Raw genomic sequence first — 26,786 nt, forward strand, 5'->3', positions numbered from 1 at the left:
CAGAGCTTAAGAGACTCAGTTTAACAAAGTATTTACAGTGTTAAGGAATGAACTCCCATGTTCATAGACTCAGTTCATGACTCATTTGAATAAACGTGGAAGACATTTCATCTGAAACTGATCCAAATTTTCACAGTCTATATATTAAAGTAGGTACTCCTCATGAAAATAGGAACATTCAAAGCATTTCAGTATTCCTTCTGGCTGACACAAAATTTCTTTGCAGCATTTCAGAAATTCTACTTCCAAAATTAGGAAATACCACTAAAACAAAGAGCTTTTTTTTTTTAAATGCAAAAATAAATAAATAAAGCAAATTAAAATTTAAAAAGGTACCTGCTGAGACTGCGACAAAATTGAGATTGATTTGCTTCATTCAAATTGCTGAAATTTCAGGGGAAAAAAAACAAGAAAATTTTCTGAATTTTTGGCAACTACATTTCTTTTTTTACTAATTCCCTTCCTCTGCATTTAACCACCAGTAAAAAGACCATGGAGATGAATTTTTCTGCTTATTTTGCTGAGCCACATATCACTGAGCTGACAGTAATATTGCAAATGTCTGGGGGTCACCCACACAAACCTGGAAGGCCTACCACCACTGCAGCATGGGGAAAAATTAGTTCTACTCTTTATTACTGTCAAGCTGGCTATAGCTTAATGCAATAGCAGGATATTTACTTATGCAGACTTGTCTAGACTATACAAAGTATAAACTGGCTAGAGGCAGCTTTTTTTTTTAACTTAAGCTATTATCAATTTTTATTACAGATTTGTTTTTCTCAGAACAGAAGCAAGATCTAAGAAGAAAGAAGAGGCACTAAAGAAAGAAAGCAGAGCTAGATTAACTACTTTGCAACTGACAGTACTACCAATTTATCCCTCACTTACTTGCAAACTGTAAATTACAAAAACTTCCGTTTTTGCTGATGGTTTCATAAAGAAATTGTATATTTTTGTACGCATGTATTTTAAGGTAGATGCACTTCAGATGGTTTCTGGAACCATTAGGTCAAACCCCAAACTATCCATATGGATATGTTTGACACAATGGAATGAATGACACAGAATGGGTCAGGTTGGAAAGGGACCCAGTGGTCATCTGGTCCATCCTTCTTGCTCAAGCAAGGCCATCCTAGAGCACATAGCACAGGATTGTGTCGGACAGTTCTGGAATACCTCAGGTAAAGGAGACTCCACAGCCTCACTGCGCAATCTGTTCCTGCGCTCAGTCTCCCACATGGTAAAGAATTTCTTCTGGCAGAGCTTCCTGTCCCTCAGCTTTTGCCTGTTGCCTCTTGTCTTGTTGTTTGGCACCACTGAGAAGAGACTGCATCCGTCTCCTTGGCATCCTCCCTTCAGATACTTCCAGGCAGCAATGAGATTCCCCCTCAGAATCCCACACCTCCCTCCAGCTGGGCTGCACACAAACTGCAGCCTGAATCCCTCAGACACAGACTTCCTGTACATCATTTAGGGAATCCTTCCCAGCTACCAGAATTAAGCTGCTCAGCACCAGCAGCTTTGAGCAGCACTCACTCACCTCAGCCACTGAGTTCAAAATGCTCCCCCTCCTGCTGCAATCAGCTTTGGTCCCCTCAACCCCTTCTAAAACTGTGTTAGAACAGTTTTTTGTCTTTCTGACAGAGCCATGTTATGCCCCCGGCCTACTACACTACATGTGCAATATATTTCTTTACCTCGATCTTTTTACATTCTGCTATGATTACAAGAGCGGATCAAGAATTATTTCCTGCTTAGAGATTTCCCGTATTACTTTAACATAGCACTTGTCCTTTTCTTGTTTCTGTCCTGAGTCCAAACAGAAATTTCTCATTCTCAGACTATGTCACTTTGATTCTCCCTTGGAAAACTCAATCTGATTTCTCTCACCACCTTCCCTCAGACAGGCTCGCATTCCTCATTCTGCTGTGCACACAAATAGTTGTCAAATGGTGCAAAGTCCATTTTCAGGTGTACTTCTATCCACTGTGGAACCTTGCTCCAGTGAAGGGGGATTTTTTTGTCTCCTCCTTACCCCAAAATAATTTGGTTGTGGGTTATTTCTTGATTGCTTCAAGGTGTACTGTAGTCTCATCCATGTTCAGAAAAAATTTACTGTAGCCAGATCCATTACTTACAAGTGACAGTACATGAAGAATCAATGGGGACTTTGGTGGTAACTTACAAAGTATGAATTTCAGGGTAGACCAATCCTGGGATCCCTAACATTGCCAAAAGTGTTACTGCTGTAAGCAAGAATGTCCCCAAGGAATAACTGAGGTGAAATTCAAAGTTTTGGTCAAAGTAGAAAACTCATCTGAATTAAGGGCATCTAAGGCTGGGAATTTTTGTGGTGGCAATCACACAGACCTTTCTTGTGCTTGTTCATGACAGCTGTATATTGGTGTCGTGGCTGGGATAACAATAATATATATACTAATATTCTAATTGTAAACAGCAAATACTATTTACCCTAACTCTACCTTAATTTTATGCACTGATTCTTTTTCTTGTAATATTTTGCTTACTACTCTTATTTTTATCTTAAATTTTCAAGTAGCCTAAATTTTTTAATATTAAAGCAATTTTTTTTCTTAAAACAGCTCATTCTTATTGCAGTCCTATATTGAAAAGCAGCTGGGTCAAACTCAGCTTCATATGAACAGTGCTTGAAACATTAAAATTGCATGAATAGCCAAGAGTCTCAGTTGCATAACCAGGGCCAAGGAGCAGCCAATAAGTCTCTGCCAATCACCCCTATTCATCAGCAACTTTTGTTTGACTAAAGCATATCAGCTAGAAAAGCAACCCGTCATAGTTCAAAGATTTAGAGAGATGAAGAACCTCTTGCCTCCCTTGATAATTTGCCAGAATAATGAATCATTTCTATATGAAAAATATTGTGCATTACTCCTGATTTGAATCTGCCCAGCTCTCCAGCTATAACTTTTAGTTTCTGTTACAATTTTTATTGCTGTTCCAAAAAGCCAATATAAACTCAGTTTATTTTCTCCTGCTTCCAGAGAACTACATTTCTTAACCAAGGAGGATCTTTATTTTAATTGGGTCAATGGACAAAAAATCATGGTTCTTAGAGACAAATAATTTCATGAGATCTCAAATCTTTTGGGTGTCCTTCTGCAATGCTCCCATGGTTCAACGTCCCTTCTACAGCAGGCATTCCTGTCACAATGCACACTGACAGGTAAGGCTATCTCTGAGTCCTAATCACTGTCTTCCTGGAAAATAACTCCTCCTTTTATGATAGCATCACACTAGGAACTCTTGTGAAAACAGAAAGATCAAAAGCTCTTTATATCCCTTCCAGACTTAGCATTTTCCAGGGTACAGTTTACCTTGTTCCTGGAAATTCCATCTGGAGAAGTGGAAACTCCTTCACTAGCAATATTCAAGGCTCAGATTGATGGGTGTGGATAACCTAAGCTAAACCTTTGCTTTCCACAGCAGCTCAGATGCTGCCCAGAGGTCCTTCTCAACTTAGGCATTACTATGACACACAATCACACATTTGCTCAAATGCAGTTACTCCATTCTCCATTGCAGTTTTCAAAAGCTGAGGCAAAACTCTGTACAAAGTCATCTGATCTCATGGGTTTATAATGCCACTGCTGGTTCTCTCAATACCAACTCAGTATCTTCTTTTAAAGTCTTAACCTGTGAAAAGTTTTACCCATGCAGTATTGCAGTATATTAAACTTACATACATCATGTATTTACATGATGTATGTAAGTTTACATTTACATGCTTATGACTATTAATTGGCTCTACACTTTAGCCCTAAAAAGTGACTCTGCAGCCTGCTGCAGGTTTCTGCACCACCACAGGAGACTCACAGCAGGAACTGAGAGGAGAGCACACATTTGTCTGTGCACAAACACTGCACATTTTCCTAAGGTGGATACTTGGGTCTGACAGTTCATTACCTTTGGTTTATCTCTTGACCCAAAGGATATGTTTACACATCTGACTAAAATCTTTCCTCGCCTCTTTTATTTGTAATTCTCTTTGTAAAATCACCATTCTCTCACTTGTCACTCTTCACATCTTTACAGAATTGCTTGCCAAACTTCTTTGTCTATTTTATTGATGAAGTACTGAGGAAACAAAAGATAATGTCATATTAAAATATGCTCTCTGGCATACACTATAGTTTTGTAACAAGATACTGTGTACCTATTAGGACAATATGTCATACTCCTATGGCAAAAGATTGTATTGCAATTGCCAGCAGCTTAAGCAGAAGGAATTTCATCACCAAAGTCCAGATCCCACTAAAAAGAAAAACTTCTATAAAAGCAGCCTGTCAATATATTCCCAAGAACTGCTTCATGGGATGACATTTAACACTCTTCTAAAGGAAAAATCTTAACTTTCAGCTATATTTACCTCCTCCCAAATAAACCCATTTCACCACAAATTTACAAAAAATGTAAAGTAACATTGAGTATCAAACTCAAGCTGGCAAAGCAGGAGAGAGCCATTTATTACCAAACTTTGAAGCAATCCATGGATTTCTTCAAATGTTAAATGTCACCCACTTTTCCCTGTGCTAGTCCCAAAGGCTAGCAATTCTTATGGCACTCTAATAATTTTCCTTGAAATTTCTGCAGGGAAAAATCTAGAATATGAACCTTCCCCAGTCTATGTCTACAGATAAATCATATCCTTGACTTCAGTTCTCAAGGAGGAGGAGGTGTAGAAACTATGCTGGTATCACTGAGCTGGCCAAAAACCGTGCCAGATGACCTGTTCCAGTAGTCCAGCCCTACTGGAGGCTAATACACCTCTGGCTACTGTACCAGGGGTTGAGAGGGAGGAATCTGTATTTTTTTGGTCTTTCATCATTCAGATAATTTCATTCTATGATAATCTTATCTTTCCAGCCATCAAGACAATGATCCCTAAGCACTTACTACTAGTAGTCTTTCTGCAAGGTTCACTGTACTCTACAAATTATTTATGGCAACCTGTAATATAAGAGGGAAGACAAAAAAAAAATACCCTGCAAATGAAAAAAAAAAAAAAGCAAGCAAAACAGCTGCATCATGGTTTATTCTAATTTTGTTTACCTAATACTGTGGCTGAACAAACTGTCAGAAGCTTTTTGGCCTGTGAAATAGTATCTGCAAATCTTTAAACAATGTGCTTCTTAGTGGTTGGATTAACTCAAACCGTACAAACCCCCTTAGATTAAGACTCCACTGCTTTCATGTGAACTAGCAAGACAGTGTGTCAGAGAAATAAATAAAGATTTTGTCCTGTTGACTCTCAGCCTACCAATCACGGAAAAGGGGGCAAAAGGCCTTTTTATGTGTCCTGTGATCTTACCCCTTGTCCTTTCTGACCAGCACAAACTGTCAGGAAAGAAATAGCTCTGCTGATAAGAAGGAATATCTCCTTTTCTTTTAAGTCAAAGTATAGTAGCTGTTCTCCTTCAAGTCAAACAGACCTCATAATGCAGTATTTATATAAGAATTTTTTCCAATATGATGAATTATTAACTTGTTTTGGTTGTATCTTTCTGGATTAGGCTGAGGAAAAGAAGTACAACTCCCACAATGTCTCCAGATCTCAGCATCACTTTTCTTTTGATCAGTACACTTTGGACTTACAGAAGCAAATTGCAATCATATTATTAGTAGGAAAAAAAATACTGTTGAAAAACAGCACTTGTATTAACATTTTAATCAGATGCTTTTGAAATCATCTTCAATGAACAGCAGTTAACTCAAACACCCACCTGGGACAGCAAAGTCAGTTTGATGTTTGTATATTCCTACTTACTGAGACCTTCCAACAGGAAGAGCTTGGTTATTAAAAACCAACTGCCTGTGTATTTACATGGAGCTTTTAGGAAAGGCAATGGGGAAAAATGGTGCCTGTTTACATTGCTGTCAACCAATTCCACTTCCATGGGGGATATTTGAGCATCATGCCTAATGTTCTCTGAAGCAGGGGCTTAAATGAGAAACAACTGGCTGATCCTCTTCTTAAGATGAGAACAAAGTGACAGGAGAGATAAGAGAGATCTCATCAGCTGAGTCTGGGCAAATTTGTTCTTTGCAATGCTTCTTGGTGCCTGAGCTTTCAAGTGATCAAACAGCAGAGCTATGGTTATGACTGCTTACCTGTCTGTTATGAACAATGAAATGAAAATTCTCCCTTTATTTGTGAACCAAGGCAGTCTAGTCATGGAAAAGATAAGCCACGTGCTTTCATTGAGCATGATACCACAATATGCTGTTAACCTTGCAGCTGGTGCCAGTCATTACTTTTCAGAAGTATTTTATTGGTTTTGCTCTTCAGTGCAACACTCAGCACACCTAGAATGGACTCAAAGCAAAATATTCTCCTTGGCTTATCCAGGCTTTTCTTCCCCTCATAACTCTTATTCAATTTTCCCTCCTTCCTGGATTTCAGATAAAATTACTTAAATCTGGCTGTTGCAACAGAAGGCCGCCAGACTCAGCTTCTTTGCTGAATTTGGGTGAATAAATGCAGGTGATTTTGTGGGTTGGCAGAAACAGCAATATGGAATCAGGCTGGCTGTTCTGGTTAAATGAGCAGTCAAACAGTATGTAAGATTAGGTTCCCAAACATAGCTCCCTGCCATATATTGAGGTAAGTAAAACCAGATCATCACCCTCGTCTCCACTGAAAGTATCTGAAGGCAGAGTGAACATTTTGAAATTATGACTGCATTTTAAAAGACTTCTGAAAGATCACAGAACCCAGACATATAAGAAAGTTTTCAAACCACAGGGAAGATAAGCTGAAAAACAAAGCAGTAGTGGCGAGACAAACCTCACTTGAAAGGCTTGATAACTTTTGTCTGACTGCTTTTGCAGAGGAAGTTAAGAGTTACAAAAGCTATTCTACTCTCAAAATCTAATACTGTGGTCCTAAAATTAGGAGAGAGAAGGACAATGACAAAAGCACAGATTTGGCAGTATCAAGGGAAGTTTGACAAGTGGCACCAGAAAGCAGAGATCAAAAGACCACATAAGTTCTTTTATTGTGGAAAATACCTAGAATTCCATGTTTATCTTACCACAGTAAGCTACTGAATGGTTATCTAAACTGACCTTGTTTTGCCAGGCAACTCAATACATCTGTAGGTTTTACCCCACATTAGTTTTAGTCTGGTGTGTTTAAAAGGCTACACAGCAACTCAATCTAATCTAGAAGTTTATGCATCTTCTTACAGTCATCACAGAGAGTGATCAGCTTAAACAAAAAAATCTCTTTGGTATTAGTCCAGAATTAATTGGCCCAGTTGCTACACCTAAAATCCCATTGCATACATCACAGAAAATCTCAGCCCTTTCTCTGACAGTGCCTCACTAATAGGTATTGTGAGAAATCCATGAAAGTACATTAAAAAAACCCCAACCCTATATGAGAAGCATCTCACAAGGACCTGTTTGAGTACTTTTGAGCCTTTATTTTTTCCCTTCATTTCCTTAGCTCTCCCTTTACAAACTGTGGAAAGTTTTCTTAAATTCCAAGCTGGCTTTGCCTATATACCACAGCAACAAAGAAATCTGTCTAATATATTATAAGTGGAATTTTCTTGGCAAAATAATGTCTCTGAGACAGATTTAAGTCATGCAGAAACAAGACTGAACTTGTGAGTTCACCCTTTCTTTAAAACAAACCAATACCTGCTGTCACAGCAGGAGGAAAAAAGATATGTCAAACCCAAAATATTACAGCAGAAGCTGGAGAAGACATGAGAAAAAAAGTAGCTCACTCATCTTCACTATTCAAGCATCTTTAGAGTAGAATTCTACTGTTTTTTAACCCTTTAATTCAGAAGAGGCCCATGAAGTCCAGAGTCCTGGAAGACTTCCAGTAAAAACATTAAACCATGAATATAAACAGTCTCTAGAGAAGAAAGCATCTTGGTTTTTGAACACCATATGATAAATTTTGAAACCATGATATTAAATCAAATTGTATTTTAATGTGGTTCAAGAGAAGTCTTTCTTCTGTAGACTGTCAGTCTCCCTCTTAAAAACATCTTATAACTACTGCAGTGATGTAATGTTATTGGCACCTCTCAAAATTAACCTAGAAACAGGTATGGACAATAGGACAATAATGAACACAAAAGGACATTCCTCCTTACAGGGAGCAATGTTTTGAATATAACAGCCTATCCAAAAGCTTCCACTCTCTCTTACACAAGTCCCACAGAAAAAGCTGGTACTCTTGAACACAGCTGTACCTGGCTTGCAGGAGAATCACCAGAGGAGCAGCAAAGAGCTGAGAGGTTCCTTTTCCTTCTCGGTTGTGCCACAGGAGCACGAGGGGTTACCTCCTCCCCAAAAGCCATCCCCTCAGTAGTAGACCGTCACCAGCATGGAAGGACGGAAGCAGGAGCAGCAGAGAATCACCTCTTCCTCCTGGCACAGCTTTTCCATAGGTGTGCACATGCAGCAGAGCAATCTGATGTGCAACTTCATTACACATCCGGATGTATGAGTGAGTCATACATAGAAAATACTGGTTTCTCATGGTTGCATGCTCACACACGGGTGGGGATTGAGCAAATACATTTGGACATGGGCTGGAAACTTCCCTTTTGTGACAGGATTAATACCCACTACCAAGGAGGTTACAATTTAGCAATGAAGGAAGAGGGTAAAACATGTACAGTAAGAAGGCATGAAAGAGCAACCAAAGTAATACAAATAGTTAATGCTGTGGTGAAATATCTTGAATTAAGCTACAGCAAAAACCAAGTATCATACGTGACCTCTGCAGCGGTCCCGCATTACTGAAAGCTATTCACTGGCCTCACCAAGAAACCTGACTCTGCTTGCTGTAGGGTTCCAGGCTCAGAATGGGATTAATCCAGCTGCTCAGGACGGGATTAGGACGCTGTGGCCAGGAGCCCGTGCAGCAGTGCCCGGCAGCTGCCGGGGCCGAGGAGCAGCGCGCCCAGCGTGCCGGGAGCCGCGGCAGCAGCAGGTGCCTGTGCGGGAAATCGCTGGCTGCGACGTCCGGTGTGGAAAACACTTGGTAAAAATAAAACAGAAGGGAAGTACACATGAGCCAGAAATTAAATGCTTGCATCTGATTTCAGAGGAAGAACACGTCGGTCAGACAATCCGCTGGGGGTTTGAGCCAACTGCACCCTGGTCAGCAGGAACACTTTATTGACATCAATACCAGCACCACGAGGGCCAAGAAAAACATGTTGTGATCTGCACCTCCTTGCTCCACCCCATCCCACCCTTCTGCAGTGTTCTGAAGGGAGAGGTTCTCCACCGCCTTCCAGAAAGGCTTGATGCTGTTTCTATCACATGTTTTCACATAAATTCCCCAGGGAAAAACAGCATACTAATTGCCTCTGGTAAAGCACAGTCCCTGGTGTGTTTAATGCAGGAACCCTCCTCTGCCCCACTCACCCACGCAGGAGCATGGCAGAAGGCACCATCCTGCCTGTATTCCCAGTGCTGGACTTAGAATTAGCCAAAAAGATGCAAGCTTGGATTAACAGCTGAAAAGAAATTGGAACAATAGAGGTCCTCTAAAAAAACCCAAAAATACTGCAGTAGTTACTGACATATAATGACAACTGCATTACTGGGGTGATCCCATTCAAAGAACAGAATGATACAGAGGCTCTCCCACATCCCTGGGTAGTAGATGTTGACTTAATGTTGCCTGTTTAATGCAAAGCTATTAAAAAATTTTAATATGAAATAGCTTTTTTTTAAAAAAAAAGATCATGAGATATCCATAATTAAAGAGTGAAATTGGCACACTAATATTTGTGAGGTTTTAGAGTGAGTTTTTCTTTACAGACTTTTAGGGAAATATATTATAGATAGAAATATAAGTAGATCAAGAATTTACTCAAATTATCACTTCTTTGTAAAAAAAAATAAAAAAATAAACAGTTTGTTTAGATCTACAAGAAATTTTTTAAATGTTCTAATTTTTGGCTACACTTTTTAAATGGAAGTATTTATGTTACATGTGTACTTTTGTTTTATTTTTTTTTTACATTATCCTAAAAAATAATTCTTCCTTCCAAGTAATATTTACTCTCATTTAAATCAACCAACATCATGCAATGACTTATTTGCTCACCCAATGGGAAATAAGTGACATTTCTTCTTCTTACTTATTCTAATCAAAGTCAAATATTTGATTCTTCTGTGAGTAGTTTGCTACTAATTACATCAGTCTGATGTATAGTATTTTGTGTTACTAAAAATACACCTACAAATTAATAAATGCAGCTTAAATTATGCTTTCAGAGCACAGTAGAAGAAAGCCCAAAGCTCATACATAAACATTGACAGCATCTCTGTTTCCAGACTTTAGACACCCACATACCCACAACATAGGTGCAAACTGGAAAAGTCTCTGCTTGTTCATCTGGTAGGAAGTGTATCTGAAAGGAATATATCATGTAGGATTTAAAATCAAAATCATCTTCTTTCCAATAAAATAAAACAATCCCTTTTAACTCTGTTTTTCCACTCATTACATTTTTCTCTTGCTGTCTTCCTCTTTTCTTGAAGGACAGATATCTCCATCCAGACTGAAGAAATATTTAGCTTCAATTGAAATTGAAGTACAACTAGTTTTTCTCTTCTGAATGAAATAATTGCAATTAAGATAGCTAATTAAAGGTATGTGTAAGAAATGTGTAAGAAACTCCTTAGAAGCTGAAATAGTCTTAAAACTTAACTGAGCACTGGAATTTTCAGTCATGAGACATTAACATAGTCAAGAATCCAGCAATACAAAACAGAACTGGACATTCATGTAGGTTTCAGGAAGATCCAGTCTTACAACTAGCAAGAAGATAGTTTTGGAAGATAAATCTCAAAATGTGGGACAAAACAATCTGTAACTACTAAAGATCAAAACATACGTGATGGATGATTATCCCACATCCACAACGTAACAGGTGTTAAGAAATTGCCCTTAAGAGGCAGAACTCCTGGTGAAAAACATATTGTTCTTTTGGATTTCGTAACCCAAAGATAACCTAAGAGAATAGCATCTCCCTTTCCTTAATTACTAATTTTGAATTTTAGACATATTTTTTTTTGAAAGTGAAGTACATGTAGGCAGTGTATTGATCAGCCAGTGAAAGTCTTTCATAAACTGAAACAAATGGCACTGTTCAGTGCTTACTAAGGCAGAAATCTCCTAGTGAATGACTGGCATCACTACAACCGTCTGCACTAGGGGCCACACAAAATTCAGTGGCACAAAAGGTAATAATTTGGACAAAAAATCCACAAGACCAAAAGAGGACCCTTGAAAAGATTCTTGACCAACCAAAAGTCCCTGCACTGACTTGCTATGTCAAGATGCAAAACTTGATACCACAGATTCTGAATTTACTGAACTGGCACAATTACCATGACTGGGTGAATGTTAAAAACACGCATCTCAGGGGCAGCTGTCAGAGTCACAGGTGTTGGCTGCAATTTTAACAATAGCACTGTTTTTTTTCTGGTGTACTTAACTCATTAGAAGAGAAAGGAAATTGGAATATATGTACATAAGCAATTGGATTGTCTTATTTACTCTTGTTCTGCTATTTGAGCCCAGAAAAACATTTAAAACCCAGTGATTATGGTTAAACCAAACCAGTTAATCAAGTGACTTCAGTGCAATCTGCCTTGTTAGAAAATCAACTGAAACATGATGTAAAGCAGCAGCAATAGTCCAGAGATGCATTTACTTAGCTGATAACTGACATAAATATGCGATCCCATCCCAAATGACAATGTGCAAATAGCACAGAAGTGCTTCCCAGTGCGAAGCTAACAGCACTATTCAGCTGCAGCAAGAACAACCCAAGCATATTCACAACCATTTGCAGGGAAACAATTTTTGGACACAACAAATTCACCAGTGTTGAGGCCAGTCACAGGTTACAAAGGCACACACAACACCTCTGCCAGACAAGAGCTCCTCACACCTTCTGTAGCACACCTCCAGAGCTGGGGCCAAGTGAGAACATCTGCTCAAAACCAGCCTGGCCAAGACTGCCTATAGACCAGAGCTTGCAGGCCTTCATTATCACTTCTGTCACAAACTTACTGTGCTCTCATAAGTAAATAAGGGGCTTGAAATTAATTTTGGGATTTAGGGACCACTGACAAGACCCATCTAGAATGGTATCCTGAGGATGCCTCCCATGCTGTTCATCCCTGAGCTGGGCAGGAAGCAACTGGAGGTGCTTTGGTTTAAAAGCAGGGTTGGAAGAGGAAGCAGTGGCAAAGCACCCATTGTGCAGACACTCCTCCCCACCACTGCTGAAGGAGCCAGTGCTGCACTGAAGCCATCCCCCAGGCAGGGCTCTGCACGCTGTTTCGGTGCAGCTTTTGGCAGTCATCGGCAGAGGCAACCCACAAAGAACGAGGGCTAAACCGAGTATGTGCAAAAACACACCTAGAAATGCCTCAGGACATTTTGGGCCAGAAAAGCTTAAGCTTCTGAAACCTAAGGAATCTCAGGTGTCTCCAATAACTGGGAGAGGTTTCCACAGGCAACACTTTTGAAGGCAACTGCCTGAAATATGCTTTAAGGGATACCAAAGTCCTAGAATATTTACTGGATTTAACAATAGACACTGGAACAAGATTACTACAGGCATTTACTCAGCTGAATACAAAGCATTCTAAAAATACTTTTGCTTGTCATAAAATAAGATTAGAAAAATATATATACAAAAATCACATGAACAAAGGTAAGTATGAACAACTACCTGGGACTTCTGAGTTACAAACAATACACACTATTTAAAATGCAGAGGCGTTGCCACAGAAAAGAAGTTACTAATCCTGTTGGGGCAAAGTAACTGCACTGGTGTGTGGTTTGCATGGGGGAGGGAAGGAAAACTAAAAGGAATTGCTTTATTAGCCTTTTCGCAGCTTTGTTTGTTTGCTTTTTCAAAAAAAACCCAGCTTTTCAAATTACTTTCAACTGATAGATATAAATGAAGAAACTTGTGTTTATCAAAGCAAGTATTAACAACTTAGTTAAACTTCATTTATTCCCAGAGATACCTTAGGGCTAGTAGTTTAATATGTACCTTAATGGGTTGCCTTATTTTTATAAACTAGAGGGTAAAACTGAAAGACTTTCCACTGAGACACGCTATTAAGAATATTCCTCTTCCTCAGCATTTTCACTTTGAGTGAATACAAAGTAAATCCACTTTACTTTGCTAATGAACCAGCTCTTTGTTCATTTATCTATCGAGCTATTTATAAATATCTTGCAATCACAGCATTATCTGGGGGCTAAGGAGCATGTTTCAACTCAAAACAAATGGACATGTCATCTCATGTCCTTCCACAAATAAAAGCTAAGGGCTTGGAATCCAGCAGAGATTTAACCTCGTAATCATGTCGCGTATGTTCATTTTCATAGCTGTTCTTAGGAGCTTGTAACAGTGTAAAATACGAGCAGTTGCCCTTAACTTGGAGCAGCCCTGGAAAGCAATAAATTGTCGCCCCAGATGTAGATGAGACAGGGGACACGTGGGGAGGGTCCCCCTTCCTGGGCGTGCTTTGCTGGGTTACACAGGCTGCCCAGGGACACCGGGGAGCTGCTGTTCACTCAGGCAGGGAAGCAGTGCCCATTGGTGGAGATGAGGCAGGAACTCACAGAAACCTCCTCAAAGAAGCTTCTGAAACTTTACTTTTCCCCCACCAAATACCTACAGCCTACACCGACACAACAGCAAGCTCTGGCTGTACGACACTGACTTCTCAGATACAAATAGGCATTTTTTGGTGACAGGTTAAGTACAGCAGTATATGAACCAAGTGGTAATTCAATGAAATGGATGTTCCCAACTAGAAAAAACTGCAGCAGCATATCCAGATTAAAATCACATTCTTCACATTTTAAAACTGAATGCAATTTTTTTAACTCTGTTTTTTTTTAACTTGCACAGACCAAAGAAGTGGTTATTCAGCATTAACACTAAAAAAATTTCTCCCTACCCAATTCCATGGCATCTACCAGCAACACTATAATGAATGCAAAATATGCTTGTTCATTTTACATATTTTTATTTGTACATATGCAAGTAGTAAATAACTAACACTCAGACTATGGGAGAAAGGTTAAATTGATATGAATTCTAAAAAATTCCCATTAATAACTCAGTTTCATGATATAACTGGGTGTAAAACCAAAAGAGCTGTGACTAAAAAAAAAAAAAATAATCAGTTTTTAAAGCGATTTCTTCACTTGTAGTGCTTTCAATTCTTTCACTTTAAAAGTCACTACACATTCCAAAAAATGTTTATTTAACCTTGCCTAATCAAGCAATGCAGAATATCAGAAAACCTTTATACCCTGTTGTTTTCACCTGGAATTAGACAATGTGCTTACCATACTCTGCAACCCCCTCATTCCCTAAATCCTACTGAAGATCTACATGGAAGTGAAGTTCCTCTCAAGTTTACATCTCTCAGCAGTCTTAGGCAGAACGTTATGATTTTTCTCTTTTCAAGTTTTTAAGCTCGGGTGCCATCCCCACCCTTTCCCACCCAGACCTTCCCGTTTCCACTCCACACTGAGCGGTTTGAACCAAGGGAATTCTGCAGCCCCAACGCTGCTTCCCGTTCCCACATCCCGCCGTGCCAGCGGGGCCATCCCTTACCTACTGCTGCCCACTGCATCTGTCCCGACTGATGAGAGACAAAAGTGGTTGCAACTAAGAACACGAGGTGTTTACTGTCTCTCCAGAGGGACTGGAACTATCTCCTTTTGTTTATACCTCAAATCCCAAAGTCCCAATAGCCTTTCTGTTCCTAGACTTTCACCTCCAAATATGTTTGCCCTCTACTAACATTTTACCCAAGTAAAAAAAATCTATTAAGAAGTGCTCAAATGTTACCTATGATATCAAAACATACACTCAAAAATCAGTTTAACCAACTGTGATACTGTGATTCATGTAAAAAAACAAAAAGCTTCAGTATTTTAACAGATATCAAATCCTGGAATAACTACTGTTGTAATTTTAGGGTTCTATTTTAACAGTTAAAAGAGAGACATCTGGCAATAATCTACAAATAAATGCAGTGTCTCCATTCTTAGTTTCTCCTCCAAAACACTACCTAGGAAATTTTTGCAGCATGATTCATATAATCAACATGATACATTACAATGCCTTTCAAACAATTCCGAATTCTTAGTTCATTCAATAAAAAACTCATTTTTGAAAGAGAAAAGGCAACATGCCCTGCCAGAAAACTTGCTTTATCGACTCAGCCCTGCTGCCAGCAGGAACGTGGTGAAGCAAACTCCACGATTTCAAAAGCATTTTTTCACAGCGAGGGCAGAAACAGAAAGAGGATTATTTACCGAAATGTGAGATTCCACAGGTGAGGCCACAGACAGTCTGAAATCCTCTTCTTTTAGTTCCAAAAGTTTTAATTTATGATGCAGTCTGTAATAATCCTTTCAAGCTGCCAGGTAGAACGCACGCCATATCTCAGCCGTGTTTTCTTTTGCCCTTTTGCAGAGTAACTTTGCTATTTGCATAAAGCTTAGTCCTGGCCTATGGGACTTTTTGAACATCTACATGTTAGATTAGCTGTCTTGACATGCTCTATCAAGCATGACATCATGAATCTCCATGGTAACCTTAGCCACACCTGCCCAGATGCCAGAGTTACCTGTCATGTTCAGATCTAAATACACACAACAAAAAACCCTCAACCACCATTTTCTAGGCAATCACCCCTGCAAAGACACCGGAAGGATTTGGGTTTTGTTTTTAATTGATTGAAATCTGATTTCATTTGCCAAGAAAATTTCTTCTTCACGGAGCACTGCCTGAAGCACTAGAGCTGCTTCTGACCCTTCCACACTTCCCAGCCTATTTCCTAGTCAAACAACAACTGAAGAAAGCTGTGGCAAACTTCTTCCACCTCACTTTCTTACCCCAGGCTCACAAGCTCCCGCTCAGAAAAGCTTCTACCATTCATTTTTGTTCTCTGCCCCTCAGAAAGGTTTTTTTAGAGCTGACTTGTAAAACAGGTTCACAGCAGGGATTACCCCCTCCCATTGCCAGGTTAGCATTTTAACCTCTTAATTGCTAAATCCTTTTCATGCTTGCAGCTACAGACCCAGCTTTTACACTTGTTCCCTCTTTCCTTCTCTGCTGACCGGAGTCAACCTCACCTAAGCAGGTGACTGTGTTCTTCCATGAGCTCCACAGCAGATGATTCACACTGTCTGAAACTGAAGACATCCCAGACTGTTTCCCTCTTGCTTTCTTTATTTTTTTACCTTCCCTGGGGATTACATTAGCACCTTCCTTTCATTACCACAGGTGAGAGAGCCTTGGCAGAGGTAAGGTATTTAAAGCTCCTGCAGAAACTTGCAAGAGCTTTAAATAATAAAAAAATTATTTAAAAAAAATAAAATAATAATAATAAAAAAATGTTCCTTGGCTTTACAGACATCCAGGAGGAGCGAGCTCTGGTGCCCAGCTGTGGACTTACCTTAGGAGGGGGAAAAGCTGCAATGTGAGGGCGAGCTGCTGGGCTCTGGGTGGCAGAGCTGTGGCCATTGGGTTCTGCATCCTCCTGTGCTGGGGAGCATGCCTGCACCCCCCAGGCTGCTGCAAAGTCATGCTCCACTTTACCACAGACCAGTTTAGCTGCAGGCTATTTGCAATATCCCAAGCCCCTTGTGCAAACAACGATGGACCCTGCCTCTGTGAGCTGTCCTTTCCAGAACAGGATATCACAAACAAGGCAACAAACCTTCGGAGGAGAAACTATCTGTGTGCACAGCTGGGAGGTTTCAGGTCATCACAGTAGCTAACCATCTGTAATCCCTGCCGGCACTTTACCTGGCCGTGATTGTACTTCTGATCTGTGGCAGATTATCAGGAGCAGAAATGGGTCCTCAGGAGGCACATCCAGGGAGGGATTTATCTCAATAAATGAAGCCTGGAGGAAACCATTAGTGCATAGTGGAAGATGCAGACAACATTCAGCTGCCCTTTCTGGTGGAAGACATACAGTAGGATATGACAGCATCAAATTTTTTCCTTGATGTTTATTTCTTGCAAACAAGGAGTCTGTTGGCCATACTCAGATAATGATGGATAAAATGGGCAAGAGAAGAATGTCCACACAGAAGAAACCAGACAATTAAAATTCTTGATTTCCTATTGGTTGTGGAGCTGACAGGGTTTAGAGCAACGTGGAAGAGAAATTAAATTATATACCAGGGGCTACCTTCTGACTGTAAATACTGAGGTATTTTATGTTTCAGCTGCACAATTTGACAGAGAGATTAGAAAATGGTGTTGCACTGACTAGTGTCCTTGATAGGCATCCTACAGGGGGGAAATTCCCACCATGGACAATGTTGGCACTTTCCAGATACTGGAGCAGCTGAAGAAGTAAAAAGGGAGAATAGGAACCTGGAAAGGAACCTGTAAAATAAATTGTGACATTTTAATTTAAAATGTGACATTTTAAATCATGTCTTCCCATATACCTTACAAATTTTGTTTGTGATGCATGTATATGCTACATATACATACCTACTACATCTGCATGTAGTTTGTCTTCTACACCACTGCTACACACTTACATATGTAAGGGTGGAAAAAAGGAAGTATGGATGCTAAACACACATACACACCCTCAAGGCAAAATTATACTATAGTCTTATTCATGGAGTGGCTAAGAAATCACACATTATACCCACACATACATGCACACACACACACAGCTGTGTGTGTATATATATTTATACACACATAACTATGAGTATCTATATACAGTTACATATAAACACACACAAACACACACACGCCAAATACTGATACATGGCTGTGCACACAGAGACACAATTGGTAAGAAAATCCCCCTCTGAACTGTAATGCTATGATCATCATAGTCTTACTGCATCTGATGAGCCAGACAGTTGATACATCACATGCCAACTAAGCAACTTCCTTACAATCAACTTGTATTATTTATTTCTGCATGTTTTCATGTGGGTTTCATTCAGTTTATACTTTTTTAAGTAAGGCTGAATAGCTGGAGTCTTCAGTATTTCCCACTTCCAAGGAATACATTTTCATGCTCTAACAGTAGTTTTAAAGTTATTTTGTTTTAAAATTGTTTAAAAATTCATTACACACAACACATACAATATATGTCTAATCACCAAAAAATAGAAGCAGGAGGATGAATTTTACCCTCAATAAATTAGCAAGGAAGACACATTTTAAACAAATATCAAGAGCAGTTACTGCATTCCTTCTGTAATTTATTGCCTTCAGAAAAGGCTCAAATTACAAAATGTGTAGGGTGTAATGCTGTAGGCTGTTCAAACTAGGTTTGCAGTGTCTGCAACACTGGAACTAAATATTTACATGACTCCAAAAGATCTAATCTCTGGATTTCGCCCCCCTCCCACCCCCTTTATTTAATTTGTATGCTATCTTTATCCACCACCCAGCACATTCCACACAGTCACTAAAGTTCATTGAAGAGATAAGTGGGGAGGAAAAAAAGTCAAGACTTTAAAAAGAAAGGAATAAAACTGTTTAAAAATAAGGAATAGATCATCCTCATTAGAGATGCAGTCTTGCAACAATTTTAGCTGGATACAGATGGATTCTAACAGTGATAGCACGTGGGATCTTTAGAGACCCTGTAAAAGAGAAGTTCTAGGGGTGAGTTAACAAATTACAATCTTTCCAAACTTGTAACAGTCTGATCTTCAAAGCCTCTCAAGTATGCAAAGCTTCAAAGAAGTTTGGAATTCACTAAGAGCTTCCATAACAGTACAATATTTTTCCAAGTCATTTTTATTCCTTATTTACAATTAATTTGCTGTTAATGCTGAAACACCTATAAACCACTAAGGGAAATGAACTTCTACAAACAGGCTTGTTGTCAGACATTTGTTAAACCAAGAATGAGCACAAGATTTTCTAGACCAAACTCCAAATTCTGATGCTTGATTGAAAAAAAAAAATAAATTATAGAATAGATGGTAGATTGGCTGAACAGATTAAACACTGTTATTGCACCCAAAACCAGAGTCCAGAGTTAGGAAGAGATCCCTGCAGGGCATTCCCTGAATTCAGAGGTCGGTGTGTCAGCAGCCTCCACCTGCTCTGAGAGATACATCAGTGTGTCACCCTCCCTCTGACCCTACATCTACTGCTCGCTGCTGGAAAGCCACTGCAGGCAGAGGCACACCACCCTCGGGTATGCTGCTGACAGACGAATGTGGGTGTCAAAGCTCCCTGGAGGAGAAGATAGTTATAGGTAAGTCTGTTCTGTTTGCATTACAAAACTCAAAAATAGAAAAGAAAGCAAATGAAAGGATAACAGAGCCAGCTAAAGCATACAGACACACTCTGCAGGTATTGTCTTTACTCCCAGGCAGCGGTGCCAGTACTGAAATGTAACAGAAGTTAACAGCTGTTCCATATTTTCCCTTCAGCTGTGAAAAGTACGTTGAGACTCATATACTAAGATCAAGAGTCTCACCTTCACTCCCTTTCTCTGTGTATGCTTTTAAAAAAAAAGAAAAAGCTCTTCAGAAATGTCAATTTCAACAAACAATTCCAAGGTAATATTGAACAGATTCATTTTGTTTCTTTGAATTCCAAGGCAACATCTGAATCGCAGGCCACATCCAAAAAATTTGTTTCATACTTTGTTACATTCTCACCTTTTGTAATGAGGTAACACTCAATTTTGTAGGAGTTATAAGGAGTATTAAACAAAAGACATGATACAAATTTCACTTCCTTACCTGATCTCTCAGTCTCTCCTGGTGTCCCATTATTGCTGTGGCATGGTGGGGATATTTCTGTTTCAGATGCTCAAGAAAAGCCTCTCTCTTCCTGTCCATTTCTGAGGTTTGCATTCCCAGTATTTCTTTGGAACTGCGAGGGCCACCTACTGTATGTCTTCGAGGGATGTTGCGGGTGGACTTTGAATTAGAAGAAGTGTGACTGCTCGGGGTGGAAAGGAGCTCTTTAGATCGGAGACATTCTGCATCATCTAGTGATGTTACATGCAAACTGGGCTTTGCCTGGTCTGAAAAGAAACAAAAAACAAAACCAAACATAGTTTATATTATAAGAACTTGGAATACCAACATTCACATTAGTAGCAAAATGGGAAAAAAGACTGAATTGAAAGCTAGGTACTTTTAAAAGTCTGGCAGTGCGCAATGGCATGTTCTGCATCATTAGGCATATACCCATCATAGTAAGTGGCCCAGAAATAATCCCTTATATAAGCTATGCACATACTTATCTACTTTTATCACACAATTGCAGTATTGCCTCACAGAAAAGTGAGTGTCATTAAAGTAGATGTTCCTTTTATATCAACTTTACCTATGTGGCTTGAAAAGAAGATCTGACAGGGCCCTTATTCTCTGACCTTTAAGATCTACAGGATGCTTTCTACAAGAAGAAACAGATTTCTTCAATAGGGTCCAGTACACCTAATGGCCCCATAACTAGTATCCTTAAGGATACAAACTGATAAAATTCCTTTGACAGAGCAGATTTGTAATCCTTTATCTTTTTTTCTCAGTGTGTTTTCAACATGTTCTGAAACACCTAGGAAATAATAAGAGGGTTTGGGAGTCTCTTTTTCGTGATTTGTGACTGTGGTCTGGTTTTAAATTTCACAGATCTCACTCAGATTTTATATGTCTCAGGACAGCAGGCTGGAAAATTCTACATCATTTTTCCATAAACTATTTCTTAAGAAACAGAATAAAAGCAAGTTCTGTGTGACCTAAAAAAAAGGGGGGAAAAACCCTCAGATAAATTTTACTGCTTTAAAATCTACTTTAAGACCAAAGACCGCGACGACATTTGTAAAGAGATAGGCAGACACTGTGGGTATGTAAGTGCTGGCTTATCTTCAGGTAACTCTGTAACATGAACCCTCTGGTGCTCAAAAAATTGTAGACTGGAGCCTTGTTACCTAATACCTTTGAAAAAATCCCTCACTCCTTTGTCAGCAAAGAAGGAAAAATAAACTAACAAAAACCTGAAGTACTGAAAAGGCCTCTCCAAGTCTGATGTGGCCTTCCTCATCTTTACCGGACAGACTCGGACTCAGACAACCCTGAGTGTTAACCCTTCCCAGCACCTCCCTGGGAGCAGGGAGCTCCTTCTTCTACCTGTCTTGAATAAATCTTTATTTCTCTCTGCCTGACACTTTTTGCCTCAGAGCCCCTTATCCTCCCGCTGACGTTTCACCCGCATGCTGCCATTATGCAGCACTGCTGTTTGGAAACTTGCTTCTTTTTATGCTTCAGTCAGTCATTCTGACACTGTGTGTGGTAGGCACTCCACTTGCCTCAGGATTTTATGCTGAGGATTTCTCAGCTTTCTGGCGTGCATTGTCAATTGCCTGCCTCGTGCCATGAAACACCAAGCCATAGTAATAAAACAAATCCTCAGTGGAGCTGCTGCTGGATGTCCCACCAATTCACACAGGGAATCAATTTCCTTGGGTTCCATAAGAGAACTTGGCACTGGACAGTCCTCAAAGACTTCACGTGTTTCTGTAAACTCCCTGTACTGTTCAAGGGCTCCAAAGTTTTCAACAATGCCCTCTTGTTTGCATTAATGGAAACCATCCTGAAAGTAGATGCAGGAACAGGGGCCCAGACTGCAGGTGACACCATGGTTTGATGAGGACAGATTTGGACACAACTTTGTGAGAAGGTCTGTTGCACAGGGAGGTCTTACTCTCACACAGATTCAAATTGTCATCTGTGATCTTCACAGCACCTTCTAAGACCTTCTTAGCAGCAGAGTCCTGGTTAAACCTTCAGAGCAGCAGCGTCACCTTCATGTACAAACACGCATGCACTCAACTTTTTCAAGCACAATTCAGTTAAGAAACATCTGTCCTCTGCTTATTGAAAAGTCAGAGCATAAGCCACCAGGTACACTGAGCTTGTTTGAGAAAAATGGCAAACAGGAAAGCTTTTCTTGCAAGAAGCCAGCATAGCTACTCCAATTACACTCAGTGAAAATGGTTTCTGAAAGCTGCACAGTCATTCCAATGGATTTTACACGGGAGGGAAACTAGGTGGGCTGGGGCTGGATGGAATTTACCGCCTTTATTTTGTTGTGCCAAGAGCCTAGAGGTTACATCCCTGAGGCTGCTGGAACAAAGTCAGAGACATAAAATAAGGGATTTTCTCGGAGTTGGAGGGAGTCAGCATGAGCACCGGTGACTGAGTGCAGCAATTTGGTATAAGCCTCAAAGTACGGTCACAGCAGCAGTTTCAATCACTGAAGTGATGGCAGGCACTTCCTCAAGAAGGCAGGTAAACCTATGCTGACAAGCACAACCCAGAACTCATGAGTGTGTATTTTGGGTCCTAAATCTCTCTCATGCAAAGTCTTTCCCTACACTGCACTTCAGTCTTTTCAATAGTTTAAGAAGGAGCTAATTATTTGGCACATAAAGAGACATATCAAGTAAAGTGTTTAACTGCTGTTTGTTATTAGGTGAAACCTTGAAAAGGAATCAAAAATAACATACTTTTCTTACACTGTATTAGAAAGATCAATAAATTCTCTTATTTTTCGTTCATATATTTGAAAAAATACTGCATAAATACCAGAGAAAAGAAAGGAATGTAAACTATGCAAACTAATTTCTCATCTTGCCAGAAAGCTGACTTGGACATCCAGCAAGATCCTGATCCTGCAACATTACAGCACACAGCAGCACATTACTTTCTTTGCAACCCAAAATCTATTGTGCTTCAGTATGGGTCTTTTCTCTACTAACTGCTGAAAAAATGGTTTTGGACCACTTCCTGGACCACTGGATAAATGCCTTCAGTGGCAGGGCTGAGTACTGGGCTGTTGAAACTCCCCTGTGGCTCTTGAGACACATCAGTTCTACAGATGCTGTGTATGCCCCAGTGCTATAGGGAGGAAAAACTGAGAGAGATTTTCTGGATTTTGGAGTGCTCTATAACATCGTAGGTAAACCTTCCATATCTTCCAAGTGAAGATAATAGGCCTAGCAAATCAATCTCTACAGATAACTGTGAAATGTGTGAAACATCATGTGATGGTTCCCAGATGAGTGCTAAGAGTAGGAAAAGGATAAATTATGCAAGTACCCTCCTTGGGAAAGGAGGAAAGAAAAGGCAATAGAAAACACACAGGTGTGAGATAAGTTTGTCTCTCTCTCTCCCTCATTTTCAGAAGCTAAAAGCCAAAGGTCTGTTACATAAAGCAGCAAGTCTAGAGGGCAAGAGTACCAAAAGCAAGAGTTGCTGATTGACAGGGAGAAATTTGGTTATCCAAAGGCATGAGTAACTCTTACACTTGATTTGCTTCTCTGATCTGAAAACAGATTTCAAGATTTCTTAACATCACCAACATCCCCATTACTACAGTAAAGGCCCAGGTCTGCAGTGTAGAAGGAATATGTTTAGGATTAGCAGCAAGATTATCATGATGTATTAATGGCTGTGAGCTAAGGAAAAAAAACCTAGAAAAATAAAAAGTTCTTCGACATGTCCTGGTATGTAAATCTTCCAAGTCACACCCTCCATGAAGTCTACAAAGGTCAGGAAGTCACTTTGCTTCATTACTTTAAATGCTAGTTTAATAGTCCTGTTTTGCAACCCAGGTGACATGAGAAAAGAGCATTTTCAGAATAATTTCAGTGAGGAACAAGTGTGGACCTGACCCATACTGATACAGTGAAACTGTGCCTTGAAGCGAACCCCATTCAATACTAACATTTTTAAAAAGAATATGGCTTTAACAGCATGAGTCAAACCAACTTCTGTTACATTTATGTAGCAGTAAATGTGATATTATTTGGAATTGTTCTAATTTACTTCACTGTCTTTACAATTAGCTCTCTTTCCAATGTAAATTTTGGACAGGGGCCAAAACTACTACATTTGGTTATGAGCTTTCAGCACTCAACATTTTTGGGAACCATAGAATCAGTCTGGCTCTGTTTTCCTAGCTCCACATGTATCTGAGGCAGTTTCATACAACCCCGACAGAAGAAATGTGTTACTGAAGGCTTTTTTTTTTCACTAGTCAGACACATTCTTGAAGTGAAGATTTCCGTCCCACTAAACATAAACATACATAGACACAGGTTACTCGTAATGCTCAGTAATTTTACATAAAAAGTAATTCAAACGAGCATCAACCAATTAATGAACACACAATTAAAAAAAAAAAAAAAAAAAAAAAAAGGAAGAGGATTATTTTCCTCCTAAACTGCTAATACACTATTTGTTAGCATTGCATGCTCATAACCTTGTGTGATGTTTTTAAACCACATGTACTATTTCTTTCACAGAAGCACAGCAACACAACTTTTCCTGAAGTGCCTTTGAGGAGTACAACACGCAGGAAATGGGAATGTTCACAGGTGCCCCACAAACACTACAATAGATACAGATTAGATTCGGTATTTGTCAGGCTACCTGATTGTTACGTTCCACGTGGAATGCTAGGAAATGGTTTTCTTTCACTTTATAGGAAATAGTGCAGCAGTGAATGTACGAATGCACAGCGGCAAACCCCGCTTAGACAGTCCTGGCTTCGCTCCAAAACAAACCCCAGCGGTTTCACCCGAAGTAAACTAACCCTGTCACAATCTGCTGTGGATCTCCCTCTTTTAACAGACACCCCGAGGTAAAGATGAGCTCAAATCCACTCGAACGAAGGAAGAGCTATCTCTCTGCCACAGGTGAGGCTGGCACAGCGTTTCAAGGGAAGGGGACAGGCTGTCCCCACCTCAGGCTCCGCACCGGCAGGATCCCGCAGCCGTGACAGCCATGCAGCGTGCTCCCGGCTTCGGAGAGCACACAGAAATCTCTCCGAAGAGAAAGTCAAACTCGCAAAGTTTCAGTGTTAGGGAAATGTGCACAGCAGAGCCATTAGTACAAGAAAAAAAAAAAAGCTTTTTTTTTTTTTCCATGCATTCTGTCTCCAGTTATATAAAGCAGCAACGAGGGACATGCTTAAACGTAACTCCATCTTTGCCTTTCTTATATCGCCGATTACTTACCCTTCGTCTGCCTGCTGTCTGTTGGGCAAGCCAGGCACAGCTCAAGTTTCTGGCTTTCATTTTCCTCCATTGTCCCTGCCTACCGCACAAGCTCTCCCCTCTCCAACTTGGAGCCGCAGCGCCCGCACCGCCCGCGCCGGGCTCGGGGCGGAGAAGGGCGCGCTGCGCTGCGCCGGCGGGAGCCCCGCTCAGTCCCGGCACAGCCCCCGCTCGGTCCCGGCACAGCCCCCGCTCGGTCCCGGCACAGCCCCCGCTCGGTCCCGGCACAGCCCCCGCTCAGTCCCGGCACAGCCCCCGCTCAGTCCCGGCTCGGTCCCGGCTCGGTCCCCGCGGTGGCACCGGGGGCGCGCCGAGCCCGGCCCCAACAGGTGACGGCTCCGCCGCCGCCCCTAGCCCGCCCGCACCCCGCCGCAGCCCGGCGGCCGTGTGAAAAGCAACATTTCAAACGCGATTACAGGCCCGAGCCTCCGCTGGAATCCGAGCCCACAGCCTTTTAAATCTCTGTCATGGGACAAAAGCCTTTCCGCACGGTATTTTTTTTTTTTTTAAGCTCGTAACCACCAAGCCCACAAACATTCCTGATAAATGCTCCTCTGTCTTTCTTAGCGTCTAGCTTTAAAGTAATTCATTATGTGAACTCTTGGAGGTTTTGTTTTCAGTTGGATTCTTTCAAGCCGCTCAGAGAATGAATTGGGGAAAAATCAAGATACAGGAATTCAACTTTAGCTAAGCCAATAAAAATGAATGGTAGCAATATGTAAGCAGGGACTTGGGTAAGAGGGATTTTGAAGCCTCAGCAGCAAAACATATAGAAACATATAACTAATTCTCTTTTGGCAGAACAGAGGCCAGCAGTCTGCATGAAAATCAATAGATCTACAAGGCTGCAAGACAAGAAATAGTGTGGCTGAGAAGGACAAGATCAAATCCCACAGATTCCAGCAGATGCCACATGTGTTGATTCAGCAGAGAATATCAGACTGATTTAGTCTATCCAAATCATAACACTGAGTCAGAGATGGTGGAACAAACTTAGTATTGAGTTACAGTATCAAGACCAGAAAGTTTATCCACAGACAACTTCTGAACTAGATTAAAAACAAAGTATAACTGAGATATTATTAAAAATAGGCAATTTCTCACTTAAATTCATACTCCAACATCAGGTAGCAGTATCTTGGATGTCTTTTTAAACAGACCTAGCATAATATGGTCTTCCAAGTTTTCTTCAACTCTGACTTCAATATAACATCAGCCAATTTGTTTGCAATGACCTCTCAACCACCCTGTCCAGACAGGCTAGGAAAATTCCCCTACATTTCCTTCTACATCTCGATCTGGCAGAAATGTCATCCTGTCTACTTAGATTATTGAACACAAAAATGTTTTGAGTACATATAAGTTCAGTACAGAAGCTCCAGGAGGATCACTCTCCTCATGTTCCTATCCCTCCACTTCCAGTTTAAAAAAAAACAAAACAGGTGTTTGAGTAAATTACAATGAATGATTGATAAATGAACAAAACTATTGTTCATTAGATCAGACAAACATATTCTCTAGCACTTCAGAAATATTTATTTTCCTTTTTAGTAACTAATTCTATATGGTCATGGAACCTGGCAAAAGTCCCAGAAATCTGGCACGGAAAACAGAGAAAAGATGAAAATACAATT

General features: G+C 40.2%; 1 protein-coding gene across 23 annotated transcripts in view; it reads right to left on the minus strand.

Annotated features, from left to right (window-relative positions):
- The window catches only part of KIAA1217 (KIAA1217 ortholog), a 332,941-nt gene that overhangs the window by 151,314 nt on the left and 154,841 nt on the right, over positions 1-26,786 (minus strand). For 16 of the 23 annotated variants that reach the window (XR_001519306.3, XM_015617303.3, XM_033511505.1 and 13 more), the window contains one exon: positions 19,829-20,115. Coding sequence is in view for 20 of the 23 variants with exons in the window: in XM_015617303.3 (XP_015472789.1) it covers positions 19,829-20,115 (287 nt within the window). In the remaining 3 variants the exon portion in view is untranslated. Of the gene's footprint in view, positions 1-15,391; positions 17,481-19,828; positions 20,116-25,113; positions 25,317-26,786 lie in introns of those variants that run through there. The other 7 variants (XM_015617309.3, XM_015617302.3, XM_033511500.1 and 4 more) reach the window with 5 other exon arrangements.

Source organism: Parus major, chromosome 2, assembly GCF_001522545.3.
Source record: "Parus major isolate Abel chromosome 2, Parus_major1.1, whole genome shotgun sequence".
In the NCBI taxonomy this organism is placed as follows: Eukaryota; Metazoa; Chordata; class Aves; order Passeriformes; family Paridae; genus Parus; species Parus major.